We start from the raw sequence: 17,874 nt of genomic DNA, 5'->3' as shown, positions 1-17,874 counted from the left end.
GCGCCTGAGGCAGAGGCCATGGAGCCATCCTCAGCACCCGGACCAACATTGCTCCAATGGAGCCTTGGCTGTGGGAGGGGAAGGGAGAGATAGAGAGGAAGGAGAGGGGGAGGGGTGGAGAAGCAGATGGGCACTTCTCCTGTGTACCCTGGCCGGGAATCCAACCTGGGACTCCCACACGCAAGGCCGACGCTCTACCACTGAGCCAACCTTTCCTGTGTAGAATTAATGTTCTAGTTTATCCACAAGGTAGATCTAAAGAGTTATTCTATTTTAATTACCTGAAGAACTGGAGAAATTATCTGAATTGATTAAAATATTGATTTCTTCATCAAACATAATATGACTAGGTAAAACTCTTGTTTTTTGCAAGGATATGTCTGGTACATGGCGGGCAACGAGACCTGCAGGAAGAAACAAGAAGGGGACAGGTTCAGGGGACTTGCCCAGGACAAGCTGCCACTCTCATGGGGTACCTTAGAGCTTAGAAGAGAGAGGGGGGCAAGGGAAAAATGCCTTGGGAGGAAGAAGAAAAAGAGGGGAGTGGAAAAAAAAGGCTCGGGACTACTCACCAAAGGAGAGCACACTGGGACCTCTGTCCTAAGGGATTTTAAGGGTGGGGATTTGGGGGAGGTCCCAGAGGAGGATCTTAACAGAATACTTATCAACTTTTTAGGTATGTTTTTTTAGGGTTATGTTCTCCACTGATTGGTTGGCACCAAGTCATGGGGTCATTAGTTACTTCAGTGGGTCCTGAGGTCAGCCTGGCTTTCCTTTGTCTGTTTTGCTGCGTGTCAGGGTGTGGAGCTGACACAACTGAGGCTTAGATGTCATCTCTAGGGGATAATGTTAAGTGCCATTCTTCAACTTTCTTGTTTGTTCCTCCTCTCAGGGGGTCTAAAACCACATGACTTGTGATATCCTAGGGGAAGAAAGGTCAGGATAGGTCTGAATTCCATGACCAGAACATGAGATGAGTATATCTAAACTGCAAGAGCAGCTAAGGGAGGAAAGGTCACCCTGGGGGGTGAGGTCCTTATTTCCCCAGTTTTACCCACTGCTAGGCACCTGGGGCTCTCCACCCTGGTGGCCTTCTGTGCCTGGCCTATAGTCCTTGCTCTGCTCATGTCTGTCTAACTGCCTACCACATGTCTATTAAGTTCATAATTTAAAATCTTTTCTTATGATTCAGTAATGCAAAAGTACAAAATATTTAAGCCCTTAGTATATAATGTATTCAGTGTCATTCAAGTCCTATTTTCCTTCTAATTCTTCATCCACTCAATACTTCTGTGTCATATCATGCTCAAAGAGAAAATAGCAGCTTAAGCCAATTAACACAGGAGACTCAACAGTGCTCTTATTGTCATTGTAACTGAATCATTGTTTAATAGTCAACCTGGCCTTACACCCTGACCAGCACAACTATGGCTGGGTGAAGGCTCAGCAGCTTTTTCTCTCTATTCATTATTCACTAATTTGGCATGACTGCTGCAGCTGCTTTGATGGAGTTCCATTTCTAATTAATGCAAGTGGTTTAGTGAAAAGGAGGCTTTACTTATTGGAGTCGGAACTGGTAACCAGCCTTAACTAACGGAGCTAACACAGAATGCTTAGATTCCAGTGGTCAACTAGGGTTAAAGGGGCAACATTACTTTTTAATCCATAGAGTGACTGCAAGTCCCTGTTTTAAATAATATGTTTGTAATAGTTGTCCAAAAGGAAAGGATGCATTTAGAAGTGGAAATTTTTAAAGGTACACACATACATACTGGAGAATTGTGTACAAAGCAATGGGCTCTAGATATTGAGGAATCTGGCTCATTTCACAAGAACTCATTCATTAAACTTCATTAGTGAGATAGAAATACCAATTGTAAACCTATGGGTCTCAGTGAACCATTTTTATTCATTATCAACTAATTTTCTCATTGTTTTGTGAGACACAAAACATATTCAAGAGCAAGGGAAGTAAACCTCGCCACAGTGTGATGGTGAACCAAGCGTCTCCATGAGTGTGTTCCATCTGAATTGTGCAACTTGTTAAGCTAGTTTTTATTGCAATTTAGGTAAAATATGTATACTTGTAATTTCTGAACACTTTACTCTTAGTATAAATAGTTTTACATTAATAACGTGAAAAAATAAAACGTTTAAAACAAATGCATTAGTATAAATATCAATTCTGAGAGTTTGTAGTCTGAGATAAATATGTTAAATATTTAAAAGTCTTTTCTGTCTGCCACAGACTTGTCATTCTGGCTTTCCAAATTAAATGTACTAATATGTCCTACTTGTGAAACTGAATGACCTACCCATCCAACAGGAGCCAGTCCCACTGTCTGTGAGTGATCTAATCTGTTATTTAATGACTGAAATCATATTGAGACAAATAGTCTAAGACAGATGCTGCTCTTGTTCCACTTACACGTTCTACTAAATGCATTTGAATACATTTGAGAATCAATCTTCCCAGTTTCTTTGTACACATTTATATAAGGTGGTCTGGAGAATTCAAAAGAGATATTTTGGGGGGGAAATGTTTAAAAAGATATACAATAACTTAAACAAGAAAATCTAAATTCCAGGAAATAATTTATTTTAAAAATTTAACACATTCAACAATATATGTTAAGTAGCTTTTCCTCAAATTCCTTATCTCAGTCATTTCCTTTGTGCTAATATTTGCTATATTTTAATTATACTGTATAATGACAATATATTAATATAGGTAAAGACATTGATTATAATGGCATCAGAAATGATAATTTAATAAGTTTAAGTAAGTAAGTTATTTATATGTAAAAATTCCATTATTTTCATGAAATTATTTCAATGTATGGAGACTATAAAAAGGTAGAGCCATGGAGAACAGTAGTACTGTATTAGTTTTCCTTAATATATATATTTGGCAACTGCACATTTAAACTAGTCTTGATACATAATTACACAAGTTAAGAAGTACATTGTTATTTTAAAATTATTTCTAAAAGCCCTTTGGTGATTTATAAGTGAAAGAATCTCTAAATTATATCAAAATGAATCAATATATTTACAATTTTTAGCTGTGAGAGAATTCAAAGGAAATATAATCAACTTTTACCTTAGGAAGGTAACATATAATGCTTAATAGCACCCCAGAAAAGACTTAAAAGAAAAATTAATATTGTTTCTGATTAAAATATAGTACATGCTCTTTGTGTTGCTAAAAAACCGGAGCACACAAACATAAATACAGTTATATCTCATAACTACAAAACCAGTGCGAGTGCTGAAAACATTTCCTATGTACTCATCCATGCACATTCCTTTACCTCTTTCCTCTCAAAATAAGCAGGCTCTTTTTTTCCTTTTTGAGTAACATTTAGTTTTTAAACCTTGAGAATTTTAAACAAACATAGCATATATGTATATCCTCTATAATTACTCTTTTATATTATGTCTGTCATTATTATTGTGATCATTTTACTACTGTTAGACATTTGTTTCCAGATTTAGATCTTAAATGACATTTCTAGGAAAGTTAATATCAGTAAATACTCTTGTTCACTCTACCAACTAGATATTTTTGAATGAATTAATGAATGGAATATTTGCACATTTTCACCTATTTCTAACCCTAATTATTACATGCAGATCACCATCTGTTATCTAATCCTTCTACTTTTCTAAAACTTGCTAGAAGTAGATGTAAATGGGATTTCTAGGAAATATATGCTTACAAAAATGTTATTAAAATTATAGAAATAAACTTTATTTTTTTATAACCAAAATGGCTTTATAGATTTAGTTTGAAGATTTTTAATTTAAGATAGGAGAGGATATTAGATGCATCAAAGAGATTCTTTCAAAAGACATTCTCCCCTTTGTGATTAGCTCCTCTGTTGGTGGGTGAGGAGGCTCTCAAGTAATTCTGATTGACGAGTAAGAACCACACCTGTGCCCAGAACCTTTCGTATAGGAGTGAAAACCCAGGAACCTAGGGAACAGGACTAGCCCAAGGTCGAAAGGTAGAAGCAGGTCTCCTGCTGTCTACACTTTCCACTCTGCTCTTTGATGGTATTTTGTAAATACTGTATGTTTTTTGTAATAGAGAGTATACTTAAAAAAATTTTTTTTCAGAGTTATATAAGCTTGAGAGTGCTGTGTTAAACAATTTTTTTAGTGACACTTATTTCAGAATCTTTGATATCCAATGTGCTTTGTTATATTCTCTTAATAGAAAACTAACCAGTAGTAGCATTTTCTCAGTTTATTTCAGGATGGAGCTAATCTTAGAGTATCATGAAGGACTGCTGTCTTTTGAAAAACCCTTTGACAAATATTATTTGCCATATTACCCTGTGCATGCATGGCAATACTAAAACTATCAGGTGCATGGAGGTGGGAAATTTTAGGTACCCGTAAAAAAGCTTATTACTAATCAACCCTAATTTTTTATGAGTAGTTCCACTAAAGAAAAACATATGCCTAATTTAAACAATTGACACTTTAAAGCAGTGGACTTCCAATCTTAGTGTTAATCAGAATCACCTGTAGGGTTTGTTGAATTACAGATTGCTCGGTTCACTCATGGTCGTTCTGATTGACTAGGTCTTGGAGGGGCTTGAGAGCCTGTATTCTAAAAACTTGTCCTGGATGCGGAAGCTGCTTCTCCAAGGACCACACTCGGGGAAGACACGGCTTTAAAGTAAATGTTGAAAATTTTCAGTAATTCAGAATGTTTGCAGCCAAGAAGAGTAATTTTTACATTTCGCAATCAAGGCAGGTGTATTAGGTTAAGCATTTGTGTTTGCTATGTGGTTTCTCTGTAACAGTTCATCTTCACTCTTGTCCTTCACATTACACACACTTAACCCGTTTTAGAAGAGTATAAGTTGTGATTTTACCATGTAGGTCTGTTGTTAAATTTTAGAACTCAATACTACTATTTGTTATTTTGAATGTTCAGTTTGTTGATGGAAGAACAATTCTATCATTGTGGCTTTCATATAAATAGAAAATAGTGATCTATTTTCCAATATTTTTATCAATGACAGATTTTACAATTGAAATCACACATATCCAAGTTTATGTGTATATATACACACACAATCAGATCTAACCAAACCACAATTTTCATAATGTAGTTTTCTCCCTTATGTAGAGAAATTTCAAATTTTCTTTCTTTTATGTTTCATTTAAAAATGATTTGGTCATGATCTATTAAATTGACTTTATTATCTAAAAATGGTTCAGACCTTCAGCTTTAGAAGCTATTATTAAAGAAATAATAATAATAAAAAAAAACCTCATTGCTCATATTTCTATCTAAATAATCTTATCAATGTTGCAGTATCCCTACAGGAAAAAAATGTGTGTGTGTGTGTGTGTGTAAAATTATTAAAATATCTCTGGATACTAATGTGTTACATGGCCATATAAATATTCAGAGTCCTATGGAAATTTGCACACCATCACTTTTTTTTTTGTCTCAAGTAACAGTTATTTGAGAACATTTTTTTTATAAATAAATTTTTATTAATGTTAATGGGGTGACATCAATAAATCAGTGTACATATATTCAGAGAAAACATGTCCAGGTTATCTTGTCATTCAATTATGTTGCATACCCATCACCCAAAGTCAGATTGTCCTCTGTCACCTTCTATCTAGTTTTCTTTATGTTCCTCCCCCTTCCCCTCTCCCTCCTTCCCTCCCACGCCCCCCCACCCCCCCGTAACCACCACACTCTTGTCCATGTCTCTTAGTTTCGATTTTATGTCCCACCAATGTATGGAATCATGTATTATTGTTTTTTTCTGATTTACTTATTTCACTCCATATAATGTTATCAAGATCCCACCATTTTGTTGTAAATGATCCAATGTCATCATTTCTTATGGCTGAGTAGTATTCCATAGTGCCATGTCTTCTTTATCCAGTCATCTATTGACGGGCTTTTTGGTTGTTTCCATGTCTTGGCCACTGTGAACAATGCTGCAATGAACATGGGGCTGCATGTGTCTTTACATATCAATATTTCTGAGTTTTGGGGGTATATACCCAGTAGAGGGATTGCTGGGTCATAAGGTAGTTCTATTTTCAGTTTTTTGAGGAACCACCATACTTTCTCCCGTAATGGTTGTACTACTTTACGGTACCACCAACAGTGTATGAGGGTTCCTTTTTCTCCACAACCTCTCCAACATCTGCTATTACCTGTCTTGTTGATAATAGCTAATCTAACAAGTGTGAGGTGGTATCTCATTGTAGTTTTGATTTGCATTTCTCTAATAACTAAAGAAGATGAGCATCTTTTCATATATCTGTTGGCCATTTGTATTTCTTCCTGGGAGAAGTGTCTGTTCATGTCCTCTTCCCATTTTTTTACTGGATTGTTTGTTTATTTGTTGTTGAATTTTATGAGTTCTTTTGTAAATTTTGGATATTAGGCCACCATCACTTCTTTATAGACCTCCTGGATTTATGTTGCACATTCTTTTAGCCTCCTTATGAAATTTTCTGGTTGTCCACTTAAGTCTTCTCCATTGTTTATTATTTTTATTACTTTAGTGTGCTGCCAAAATACTCAACTGATGTGATTTTTTTCCATTTTGTTTCGAGGTAATCACCTTGGGAATATGGAAAACAGTGTCTAAAATGGATGAGTGTGAATTTAATGAAATAAAAAAGGTTAGGAAAGTGTTAACTATATTTCTACTGGAAATAAAAAGGTTCAACACAATTAGTCAAAAACAATTGTTCTAGAGGTTCATTTTGAATAAATGAATGAGATTCTTACAGCCTTGCCAAAGGAGGGCAATAGGTAATTCAGTATCAAAAGTATAGAGTTCAAAGAGATAGAAAATGAATCTTCAACCTATAACTTCTGTGGGATTTTCCTGAATCATTATTGACTGGATCTTGGCTTCTACCTTGGGCGACAAACTATTTAAGTTAGTATATAATTATACTTAGAGTTACAGTATACTTTAAAAAAATTTTCATTCACCTAGGAAACATGCAAAAGTCAAGGGAGTAGGACTTTCATTGCTATCTTTTTGCAGTCATGTGTACCCTTAGTTGTCCAGCCCAGCATATTCCTCAACTGCAGAATATATATTTGGTAACATAAAAGTGAAATTTCCTCCAACAGCGTAGTTTTAATTTAGTTGTATTTAAAAATACATATCTTGTTCTTTCTCCCTCTCTCTTCCTCCCTCCCTCCCTCCCTCCCTTCCTTCCTTCTTTCTTTTCTTTTCTTTTCTTTTCTTCTTTTCTTTTTCTTTTTGACAGAGACACAGAGAGACAGAGAGAGGGACAGACAGACAGAGAGAGAGAGAGATGAGAAGCATCAACTCTTCATTGCAGAACCTTAGTTGTTCATTGATTGCTTTCTCAGATGTGCCTTGACCAGAGTGGAGGGGGGTGGGGGGATACAGCAGACTGAGTGACCTCTTGTTCAAGTTAGTGACCACAAGATCAAGCTGGTGAGCCTTGCTCAAACAAGATGAGCCCGTGCTCAAGATGGTGACCTCAGGGTTTTGAACCTGGTGCCCTCCATGTCCCAGTTCAACGCTCTATCCACTGCACCACCACCTGGTCAGGTCAGATCCTGTTCTTTAAATGTACATTTTAATAAGTACTATACATTGGAAAGCTCTGGTTTGGTTAGGATGATCCTGAGGTGTAACTCCACCATTGAGCAAATTAGGAGAATAAATCTGATGTCATCATGGTACTATATTTTAAAATATTTTCTTAGTTCCTTTTTGAAGAATATGCATTTGGCAAATGACATGAATGTGAGAATATCTGTGTTAGCATAAGTTGTAATATTCTGATGTTTCTCTTTTCCTATGTAGCCCGAAAAAAATGATAGTGAGCCGGGCAGCCAGAGGATAAAGCCTGTTTTTACTGAAGATGCTAATTTTGGACGACAAATATCCTATCAGCACGCAGCGGTTCATATTCCCACTGACATCTACGAGGGCTGTAAGTAAATGAATGTGAACATTCAATGTTCAAATACCGTGTTCTTTTCTATCTTACGTGTCTGATTTTTTCTAAAGGAGCTGATATCATACTGTTTTTATTTTTTACATGTCTTGTAAGAGTCTGTGGTCAACGCTGATTGTATAAGGAGAAAACCTGATTTTCATGAGCTGTTTATGGTCAGATGGCCTCAATGGATGATAAATGCAGGAGAGTCTGTATTCATGGGCATGTTCTTCTACTCTGTTGTTTAGTAAATAATTCTGCTTTCCAAATTGGCATTAATAACTTAAAAAGTAATGGATATATTCTTTAAAAATCTAAGCTATGTGACACAAGTGCAAACATGCAAATATTCTTGTACAAACTAGCAAATTAAGAGAGATGTGTATTTTAGACTCCAGTTCTTACCACATATTAACATGTTTTTAGGTCACTGTCACTCTCTATCTTTTGCTGCCTTACGTAGGATATAGGTCAAAGATCCCTCCTTTCCAATACATTGTGGGCTCAAGATAAAAAGAGGTGTTAGGGAAAGGAATAAACAAAAGACCTAAGGAAGTCAAAAACCACTAAATGGAAGATTTGAGGAAGATTGGATTGAGAAGTCTTACCTGAAGAAGGGAGGAGAATAAGTTATTTAGGAAGATATAGGGGAAGAAACGTATGTTAGTGATCTTTCTCAGAAACACTATCTATAATGAAGGCAGAGCCTGAGCGTTCTAACTAGGAATTCCCCAAACAAAAGCCCAGTCATCTACGAGGAGCAGCTGCGACCCAGAGAACAGTAGCTCAGTCATAGCTCTGGTCTTCGGAGTTACCCATTCTATAACCAGCTTACTCCCACACTCCCTTATACCCTGCCTTTTTCATAGAAAATGGCAAGGAAAAAGAATGACTTGACATTTTTTAAAGTACTTAGACAATACTAAGTACTATGGTTATGTTTTTTTTTTTTTTTTTTTTAAATAATTTTACCTACCTTATTTTGTTTCAAATTTTCATTACTTATTGTTTGTTGGATATGTCAATAAGGTAATAATCATATTATTCTAAAATTATGTTTTTATTGAATTTGCTTTAGAAGAGCAAACTGGATGGATGGATATAGAAATTCTGAGTCAAAACATTTTTTTTTACCAGTACTCTGTGGCTAGCATGGCACTCTTTGCCAACTGAGATTACTATATTGAACAAACTTGAATTCAATGTCAGTGTTTTTAATGTGTTAGAAAGCTTTTGTGACTGTGTTTCTGTTTTTGTGCCTCTTATTTGCAGTTTTTTTCCTTATTCCTGTGGTTCTGTACTTTTCAACAAGATATCAAAGTCATTTTTTTCCAAGAAGTTTTAATCTGTGAAAACTTTGTTTATATATGTGTGTGTGTGTGTGTGTGTGTGTGTGTGTGTGTGTGTGTGTATATGACTTGTATGTAAAGTTAATTAAGAAAATAAATAACAACAAAAAGTGGCCCTGGCCAGTTGGCTCAGTTTTTAGAGTGTTGGCAGGCATATGGAGGTCCTGGGTTTGATTCCTGGTCAGGGCACACAGGAGAAGCGCCCATCTGCTTCTCCTTCCCACCCCTCCCCCTTCTCTTTCTCTCTTTCTCTCTCTTCCCCTACTGCAGCCTCGACTTGATTAACTTGAGTGCATTGCCTGGGGCTCCGAGGATGGCTCCATAGAGCATCTGCTTTGGGTGCTAAAAATACCTCAGTTGTGAGCCTGGTCCCAGATGGGCAGATCATCAGCCCCAGACAGGGGTTACAAGATGGATCCCAGTCTGGGTGCATGCAGGAGTCTGTCTCTCTATCTCCCCTCCTCTCACTTGAAAAAGAAGGAAAACAACAAACAAACACAAAACAAAAACAATGATTGAGCCTGACCAGGTGGTGGTTCAGTGGATAGAGCGTCGGACTGGGATGCCGAGGACCCAGGTTTGAGACCCGAGTTCGCCAGTTTGAGCGCGGGCTCATCTGGTTTGAGCAAAGTTCACCAGCTTGGACCCAAGGTCGCTGGCTCGAGCAAGGGGTTACTTGGTCTGCTGAAGGCCCACGGTGAAGGCACATATGAGAAAGCAATCAATGAACAACTAAGGTGTCACAACGAAAAACTGATGATTGATGCTTCTCATCTCTCTTCATTCCTCTCTGTCCCTATCTATCCCTCTCTCTGACTCTCTCTGTCTCTGTTAAATCAAAACAAAACAAAACAAAACAAAACAAAAAACAAAAAACAAAACAATGATTGAAACAAATGTGATGTGACCAGAATCCTTTCTACTTACCTATTCCCTTATGTTCTTTAATAGAAAACCTTCTGTTGTCCACTACAGGTAGTTTAATAGATTCTCTGAGCCACTTCATAGGTTATTGTTTGAATGTCCCACTCAAAGTAAAGAAAAATGCAAAGGTTGATTGTAGGTAATTTTAATGTCCTCTCTTGTGGATCTAGCCTCTGCAGGAAGGTGAGGGTTGTTTCTGAGAGCTTCGCCTCCCTTTCCCCTGTCCACAGCCCGTGCTTTGCAGGACATGGGCAGCCTTTCCTAGCGTAACCTAAGAGGAGGCCGGCTTGAACTTACTTCCTGGACTAGATAGCTCCAGACATACCATTTCAGCCCTTTCAGGGTAAAGGCTCAGCTGCCCACCCCCACTGACCTAAACTCACCCCACTTCCCTCCCTTCAGATGCACAGAATATTTAATGAGGTTCTTCACACTCACTTTCACTTATACAAGCAGCAGTCTTTTTGCCACTCTATAGGTAAATTTTCTTGGAGTTCAGGCCATCCAATAGTGATTATCCAGAAATCCTCTAATTTTCTGTTATATTCTGAAGTATATCAGAACTACTTCACACATTTGAAAACTGTTTTTTTTTTCTAAAGCTATAATCCATGGTGATAAAAATTTTAATATTGCATACATATTTAACATACAAAATAAAAATCTCTAGCAATAGCATCTCCTAAAGCTAATCATGGCTAACAGTTTGGGGCGTAGTCCTATAAAGTATTTTTTAAATTAAAGACCCTAACTCATAAAATAACCCAAATGTGATTTTTTATAATGTTCTTCAGATTCTTCCCCTCCCCCATGACCGTCCCCCTGACTTAAAAGAGAGAGATACTTTTGTTAATCTATTAAAAGGCTGAAAATTGAGTTGACAAAAATTTCTCTTTAGGAGTAGGTTACCCAGAGAATATAAAAATAGATGTTGTTTAAGAAGCAAAGATAAGTGAAAAAAATATTTTTTTATTTTTTTACATAGATAACTAGAACCCAAACTAATTAAAGCCTAATTTACCAATGTGGTAAATTACCTTGTGCATACATTTTACAAATGCCTAAGGTTGGTAGACTCTATAATTCCATTGACCTGATTAATAATGATAACCATTTAATGAGTTTACTAGTTGATGGGCTCCATGCTAAGCTTTCTTAATATAATGTTTTCTTTACTGTAATTTTGTTAAATAATTTTGAAAAAGGGGAAATTGAAGTGGAGTCTTTCATGAAAAGCCACATTTGTAAGAAATGGGGTCAGATGTTAAATAAATTCTAATTCTAAACTTTATTCTTTTAAACACTCTGAGAAATAATATTCCTGATATTTTACTTTTGAGTTAATTTTGACTTGGTTATATTATTTAGGAGCCAGGATTGTCCACAGAAGTTAGTAATATACTTGCATAAGAGAATCTTTATTCTCTTATACTTTATGCTCTTTTTTTTTTAGTTGAAATCATGTTCATAACTAATATTTTCATCTATTTTATGCTAAGATGAAATCTGACACATAAAATATATCCAAGCATATATTTTTAAATAACTGACATATAGTATTCACATCTTTTTACAATATTCTACAAGTGTTGTGACTTTGTTATAAATGTTTTTCTTTCCAGTTTCAAAAAAACTATTTGTAAACAACTACAGAAGATAACTTTAATCATTTAGAAAAAAATATATATATTGCTTTACTTTGAAAATAAGAAACTATATAAATAGAAATTTTAAGAGATCATGACACTTTGTTTTAAGGTATAAGTTGTTTTTTTTTTTAAAGAATTTCTGTCTTTGGATTATTTATTTAGTACCACTCATCTTACTATTGGCTTTTCCTTCTTTGCTGAAATCTCATCAGCAAGATTCTGACCCTGCCTGGCCTGTAGTTCTTTAAAATTCATATCCAGTGTTATGGGCTATGTGAGTAAATGACACAGGAGTAAAGTCAGAAATGTTAACAGGATATTGAAAATTTAATAATCATTGGTATTCTTTATGCATATGATTTAATAATTATTGGTATTCTTTATCGGCATATATCTAATTTACAGGATTATTCTAGGTTTATTAATTTAAGAAATGTGGAAATGCAGTTTAACCTATGGCTTAACTGAGGGAAACAACTTTTTTTATTTGAAGACAGTTGTGTAGCTCCTTTCTCATAATCTCATGTTCTAATTTTCCAAATGTGATCATTTTTTGCTCAATGATATATTTAAAGTTTTAGAATAGAATATTTAATTAAAACCCTAATGAAAGTTTGCATTTTTAAGAATTTCATGGTTGATACTTTTATGTTAGAGGGAACACAAATCATACTTAATTTTCAGATCTTATTTATCTGACTAAGAGTATAAAAATAAGCATAGAACTTCATCAATAAGGGTTGATTCTGACAATTTGGTTTTAATCACAGAATCTTATTATTTAATCACTTTAGATTTGAATATAGGGAATGTCTTTATAGACTAGTCTAGTCTCTTATTAATAGATATTTATGTTGACACAAGTATTTATAAAATTATTATAGGTTTAAAATATATGTGTGCATTAATAAGGGACAATAATAAGAACATCAAACTTGCATAACATTTTTAGGTATTGGATACTTTAGTTCTTAAATTTACCTTGTAATGTAAGCAAAGCAATCATTGTAGTCATTTAAGAAATTAAAAAACATACTTTTATCTCAAAGATACATTAATTTTGATAAAAGAATACAGACTGTTCAGGAGTTGTATTGCCCTTAAAACTCTTATATTCTTATTGATAATATTTGCTTTCTATAAGTTGAATTAGTTATAATCACTAATATAATATAATTTATTTTGATTTTGGCTTTATTTTAAAAATATATAGCAATTGTATCTCATATGATGTCAGCATAAAAATGATGGAGGAAAAAGCTGCCCAGCCCTTGACAACAATTAGATAGATATCTTTTCATAATCTCCTGTAAATTTTAGCAACTAATCTGTTCCAAAATATGGCCACCATTTAATTAGAGTGCTAATAATTTATGTATACTGTTTTAAACAACTCATTTTACTTATTACAATAATTAACAAAGTGGGTACTATCCCTTTTACATATTAAGAAAGTTTGTACTCTAACTGATTGACATGCTCGATATAAATCATGCTGACTTCACAGCTGATAATTATAAAAACTGTTGAAAATAACCCCTCCTTAAGATGTTTGATGTTCCTTGGCAAAAGAGTGGATTCAGAAAGTGTGTGTCTACTCATGAATATATATCACTTGTATATTTTTTTAAACATTGCAATCCCAGTATTAATATTTCAATGGAATAATGTTGATATTTGGTACTCCTTCACCAAATACATTTTGTAATGGTGGAAACTTGTACATGATGTTGGTACAATATTCACTTCCATTGTATCTTATTATCTGAATTGTACTAATTACCCTTGACATAAAGAAAACACACGGGGTAGAAACCTTACAGACTTAAATTCAAATAAAGAATTGTGAGTTCTTTGGAAAACAGGCAACCTGAAAGAAATGCAGGCCAGGGAAAGATTAATATGAGTAAAGTGTATTACATAGGGTGTAACTTAGTTGATTTAAAATCAAAATAGGGCCCTGGCTGGTAGGCTTAGCGGTAGAACATCAGCCCAGCATGTGGAAGTCCTGGGTTTGATTCCTGGTCAGGGCACACAGGAGAAGCGCCCATCTGCTTCTCCACCCTTTCCTCTCTCCTTTATATCTCTCTCTTCCCCTCCTGAAGCCAAGGCTCCATTGGAGCAAAGTTGGCCCAGGCGCTGAGGATGGCTCCTTGGCCTCCACCTCAGGTGTTAGAATCACTCCAGCCCAAATGGAGCAATGCCCGAGGGGTCGAGCATCACCCCATGGTGGGTATGCCAGGTAGATCCTGGTTGAGCACATGCAAGAGTCTGTCTGACTGCCTCCCCACTTCTCACTTTGGAAAAATACAAAAAAAATAAATAAATAACTAAATAAAATAAATAAATAAAACCGAAGTAGATTTTCAGAATGTTAACAAAAAAGCAAATTAGACATGAACTATATTTAACCATTATTTTTCACATGTATTTGTTTTTAAAATAAACATTCTTTCCTTTTAAACTACATTGACTATAATAGTTGTTGATACATGTTAATTTCAGTTATCCTAAGAGCACATAATGTTTTAAATTTTTATTTAGCATATTTTATTAATAAGTATTTTGAAGCCCTGGCCGGTTGGCTCAGTGGTAGAGCGTCGGTCTGGCATGTAGAAGTCCCGGGTTCGATTCCCGGCCAGGGCACACAGGAGAAGCGCCCATTTGCTTCTCCACCCCTCCCCCTCTCCTTCCTCTCTGTCTCTCTTCCCCTCCCGCAGCCAAGGCTCCATTGGAGCAAAGATGGCCCGGGCGCTGGGGATGGCTCCTTGGCCTCTGCCCCAGGTGCTAGAGTGGCTCTGGTCGCGGCAGAGCATCGCCCCTTGGTGGGCAGAGCATCGCCTCCTGGTGGGCGTGCTGAGTGGATCCCGGTCGGGTGCATGCGGGAGTCTGTCTGACTGTCTCGCCCGGTTTCCAGCTTCAGAAAAATACAAAAAAAAATAATAATAATAAATAAAATAAAATAAAATAAAAAGGTATTTTGAATTATTTATAGGTTATTTTAGGAAAAAATATAGAAAATCAACAAAATTTTGTTCTGTTCTCATAATACCAAAACAAAATGGATTATATTTATGTGTTAAGAAAGAAATCACTTTTATAATAGAGTAGCATTACAGGTTTGATGTAAAATGTTATTAACTATCTTTAATTGGAATAAAATATAAGAAAGTTTATAATAAGGTAACCAAGATCATACCAGTTTTATTGGACATGGTATTATCATTCAGGTATCACAGAAACAACCAATAATCAAGTGAAATTTGATGGCTAGTTTCAGGTATATTTTTTATGTTAAATATGTAACATGAATGAAAGAATTAAAATGTTATCTTTATTTTACCTCTAACATTATCTTAATTCAGCAAATATTTATTGACTATGTGCCATGCACTTTTCCAAATAATGGCAACATAACATTTAACAAGTAGACAAAAACTTCTGCACTCATGGAATTTATATTCTAGTGGATTAGGAGAAGGGCATAAAATAAATAACAATTAAAATAATGGCATGTATTGTATAATAAATACTCTAGACCAGGGGTAGTCAACCTTTTCATATCTACCACCCACTTTTGTATTTCTGTTAGTAGTAAAATTTTCTAACTGCCCACCAGTTCCACAGTAATGATTTATAAAGTAGGGAAGTAACTTTACTTTATAAAATTTATAAAGCAGAGTTACAGCAAGTTAAAGCATATAATAATAATTACTTACCAAGTACTTCATGCTGGATTTTTGCTAAGTTTGGTAGAATAAATCTTTATAAAACAACTTACTATAGTTAAATCTATCTTTTTATTTATACTTTGGTTGCTCTGCTACCGCCCACCATGAAAGCTGGAATGCCCACTAGTGGGTGGTAGGGACCAGATTACTGCTACTGCTCTAGATAAAAATAAAATAGGGAAAGGATATATAGGTAGTTCATAGCTTAGGAATTGGGGGGTTGATATTTTAAAATAGGTTAATAGGAGAGGCTTTGTGGATAAACATTAGCAGCAGTCTGTAGTTGGAAAGCCTGAGCGTCATAAAGGGACCTGGATAAGAAGGTATAGGCCCAGGGAACAGCTAGCTCAAAGATCCTGAGGTGGGAGCATGGTCAGGGCATCAAGTGCAGGAAGACCCGTGTGGCCAGAGCAGAGTGAGCAAAGGGGGATGAAGCAGGTGCAGCGTCAAAGCCCTTATCATGTAGTTTTGTGGATAATTGCAAAGACTTTAATTTTTACTTTGAGATTTTCTTAGTCCGGGCTGCTGTAACAAAATACCATAAACCGGGCGGCTTAAACAACAGGCATTTCTTACAGTTCTGAAGGCGGGGAAGTCAAGGTCAAGGTGTTGACAGACTTAGTTTGTAGTGAGGTCTTTCACCTGTTTTGCAGATGGCCTCCAACTTGCTGAGAGCTCACATGACCTCTTTTTGTGCTCTGATCTCTTTTCATTTTTATGAGAATACCAATCCCACAGTGGAGGCAAGATGCTAATCCTACTATAAAGGCTCTACCCTCATGACCTCCTCTAATTCTATTGACCTCCTAAATACTTTAGCTCCTAATACTATTATGTTGAGGTTAGGATTTCAACATATGAATTGGGGAAGAACAGAAACATTCAGTTCATAACAGAAATGGAAAGCTATGATGCTTTTGCAGTAAAAATTATATAATCTGCTTTATCTCCATTAAAAAAAAAAAGTGATATTGGATGCTTTAGCAAGAAGAGAGATGGGTGGTATGCCCTTGGACAGAGATTGAAGCCCAAGGTAGTATTCCTAAGAATATTATGTAAACCAAGTATATTTCTGAGATCTGCCTCCTAATTTTATATTTACTTTCAATTTTTTATGACATTATGGTATATTAACAAATTATCTCAGGCCCTGGCCGGTTGGCTCAGCGGTAGAGCGTCGGCCTGGCGTGTGGGGGACTCGGGTTCTATTCCCGGCCAGGGCACATAGGAGAAGCACCCATTTGCTTCTCCACCCCCGCCCCCTCCTTCCTCTCTGTCTCTCTCTTTCCCTCTCGCAGCCAAGGCTCCATTGGAGCAAAGATGGCCCCGGGCGCTGGGGATGGCTCCTTGGCCTCTGCCCCAGGCGCTAGAGTGGCTCTGGTCGCAGCAGAGTGACGCCCCGGAGGGGCAGAGCATCGCCCCCTGGTGGGCAGAGCTTCACCCCTGGTGGGCGTGCCGGGTGGATCCCGGTCGGGCGCATGCGGGAGTCTGTCTGACTGTCTCTTCCCGTTTCCAGCTTCAGAAAAATAAAAAACAAACAAACAAATTATCTCAAAACAGTGTGACATACCAAATTAGTCCTCATAAATAAACCTTATAAATGTACTTTTAATGGAGAAGCTATTGAGATCTTTAAAGAGTAGTGTATGAAGAAAAAGTACAGTTTGGCAAAATAGCAAAAGACCCTCTGTCTATATCTTTCTCCATAATTAAATATTTTTTCTAGTTAAATATATTCCCTGCAAGTTAGTTTCTTTTCTGATAATTTAGTGGTACTTTTAAGAATAGACATAGAAATTCTAGAGGAAAATATGCAGATAAATTTCTTAATTTTTCCTGTTGACATAGATCCTTATACATTGATGCAAATTGCTGAGCTCCTCTTTTGGGCTTGCCTGGGATATTTCTTGTGATAGATTTCTGCTTTAGGATTCACATCACGATGCCACCAGGTTTTGAATTAAACAAACTATGAATGTTTATATATGTTCATACTAGTGTGTTAGCTGTTGTTTTCTGTGCAAAACAAGTAATGAACTAAAGCCATGCTCTATTTTTTTGAAGTAAGAATTTTTTATTTAATTATTATTCTATGTATGAGAATCTTGGTTGAATAGCGTATGATTTTCCGCTAAACTGTGATTTTTTAAATTGCTTTGACTCAACTATATTAAAATTATTTTTCATAATATAAAGGAAATACATGATTTTCTGAAATATAAAATAGTATAAAGGAAA

At 35.9% G+C, this 17,874-nt stretch overlaps 1 protein-coding gene across 10 annotated transcripts in view; it reads left to right on the top strand.

Moving 5' to 3' along the window:
- The window catches only part of CACNA2D1 (calcium voltage-gated channel auxiliary subunit alpha2delta 1), a 587,655-nt gene that overhangs the window by 376,564 nt on the left and 193,217 nt on the right, over positions 1 to 17,874 (top strand). For all 10 annotated transcript variants that reach the window (XM_066354417.1, XM_066354423.1, XM_066354420.1 and 7 more), the window contains exon 6: positions 7,848 to 7,977. In XM_066354417.1, the coding sequence (XP_066210514.1) occupies positions 7,848 to 7,977 (130 nt within the window). The remainder of the gene's footprint in view (positions 1 to 7,847; positions 7,978 to 17,874) is intronic.

The sequence above is a fragment of the Saccopteryx leptura genome, chromosome 12 (assembly GCF_036850995.1).
Source record: "Saccopteryx leptura isolate mSacLep1 chromosome 12, mSacLep1_pri_phased_curated, whole genome shotgun sequence".
NCBI lineage: Eukaryota > Metazoa > Chordata > Mammalia > Chiroptera > Emballonuridae > Saccopteryx > Saccopteryx leptura.
Note: the sequence above shows the minus strand (reverse complement) of the source record. Positions and strands in the feature narration are given on the sequence as shown.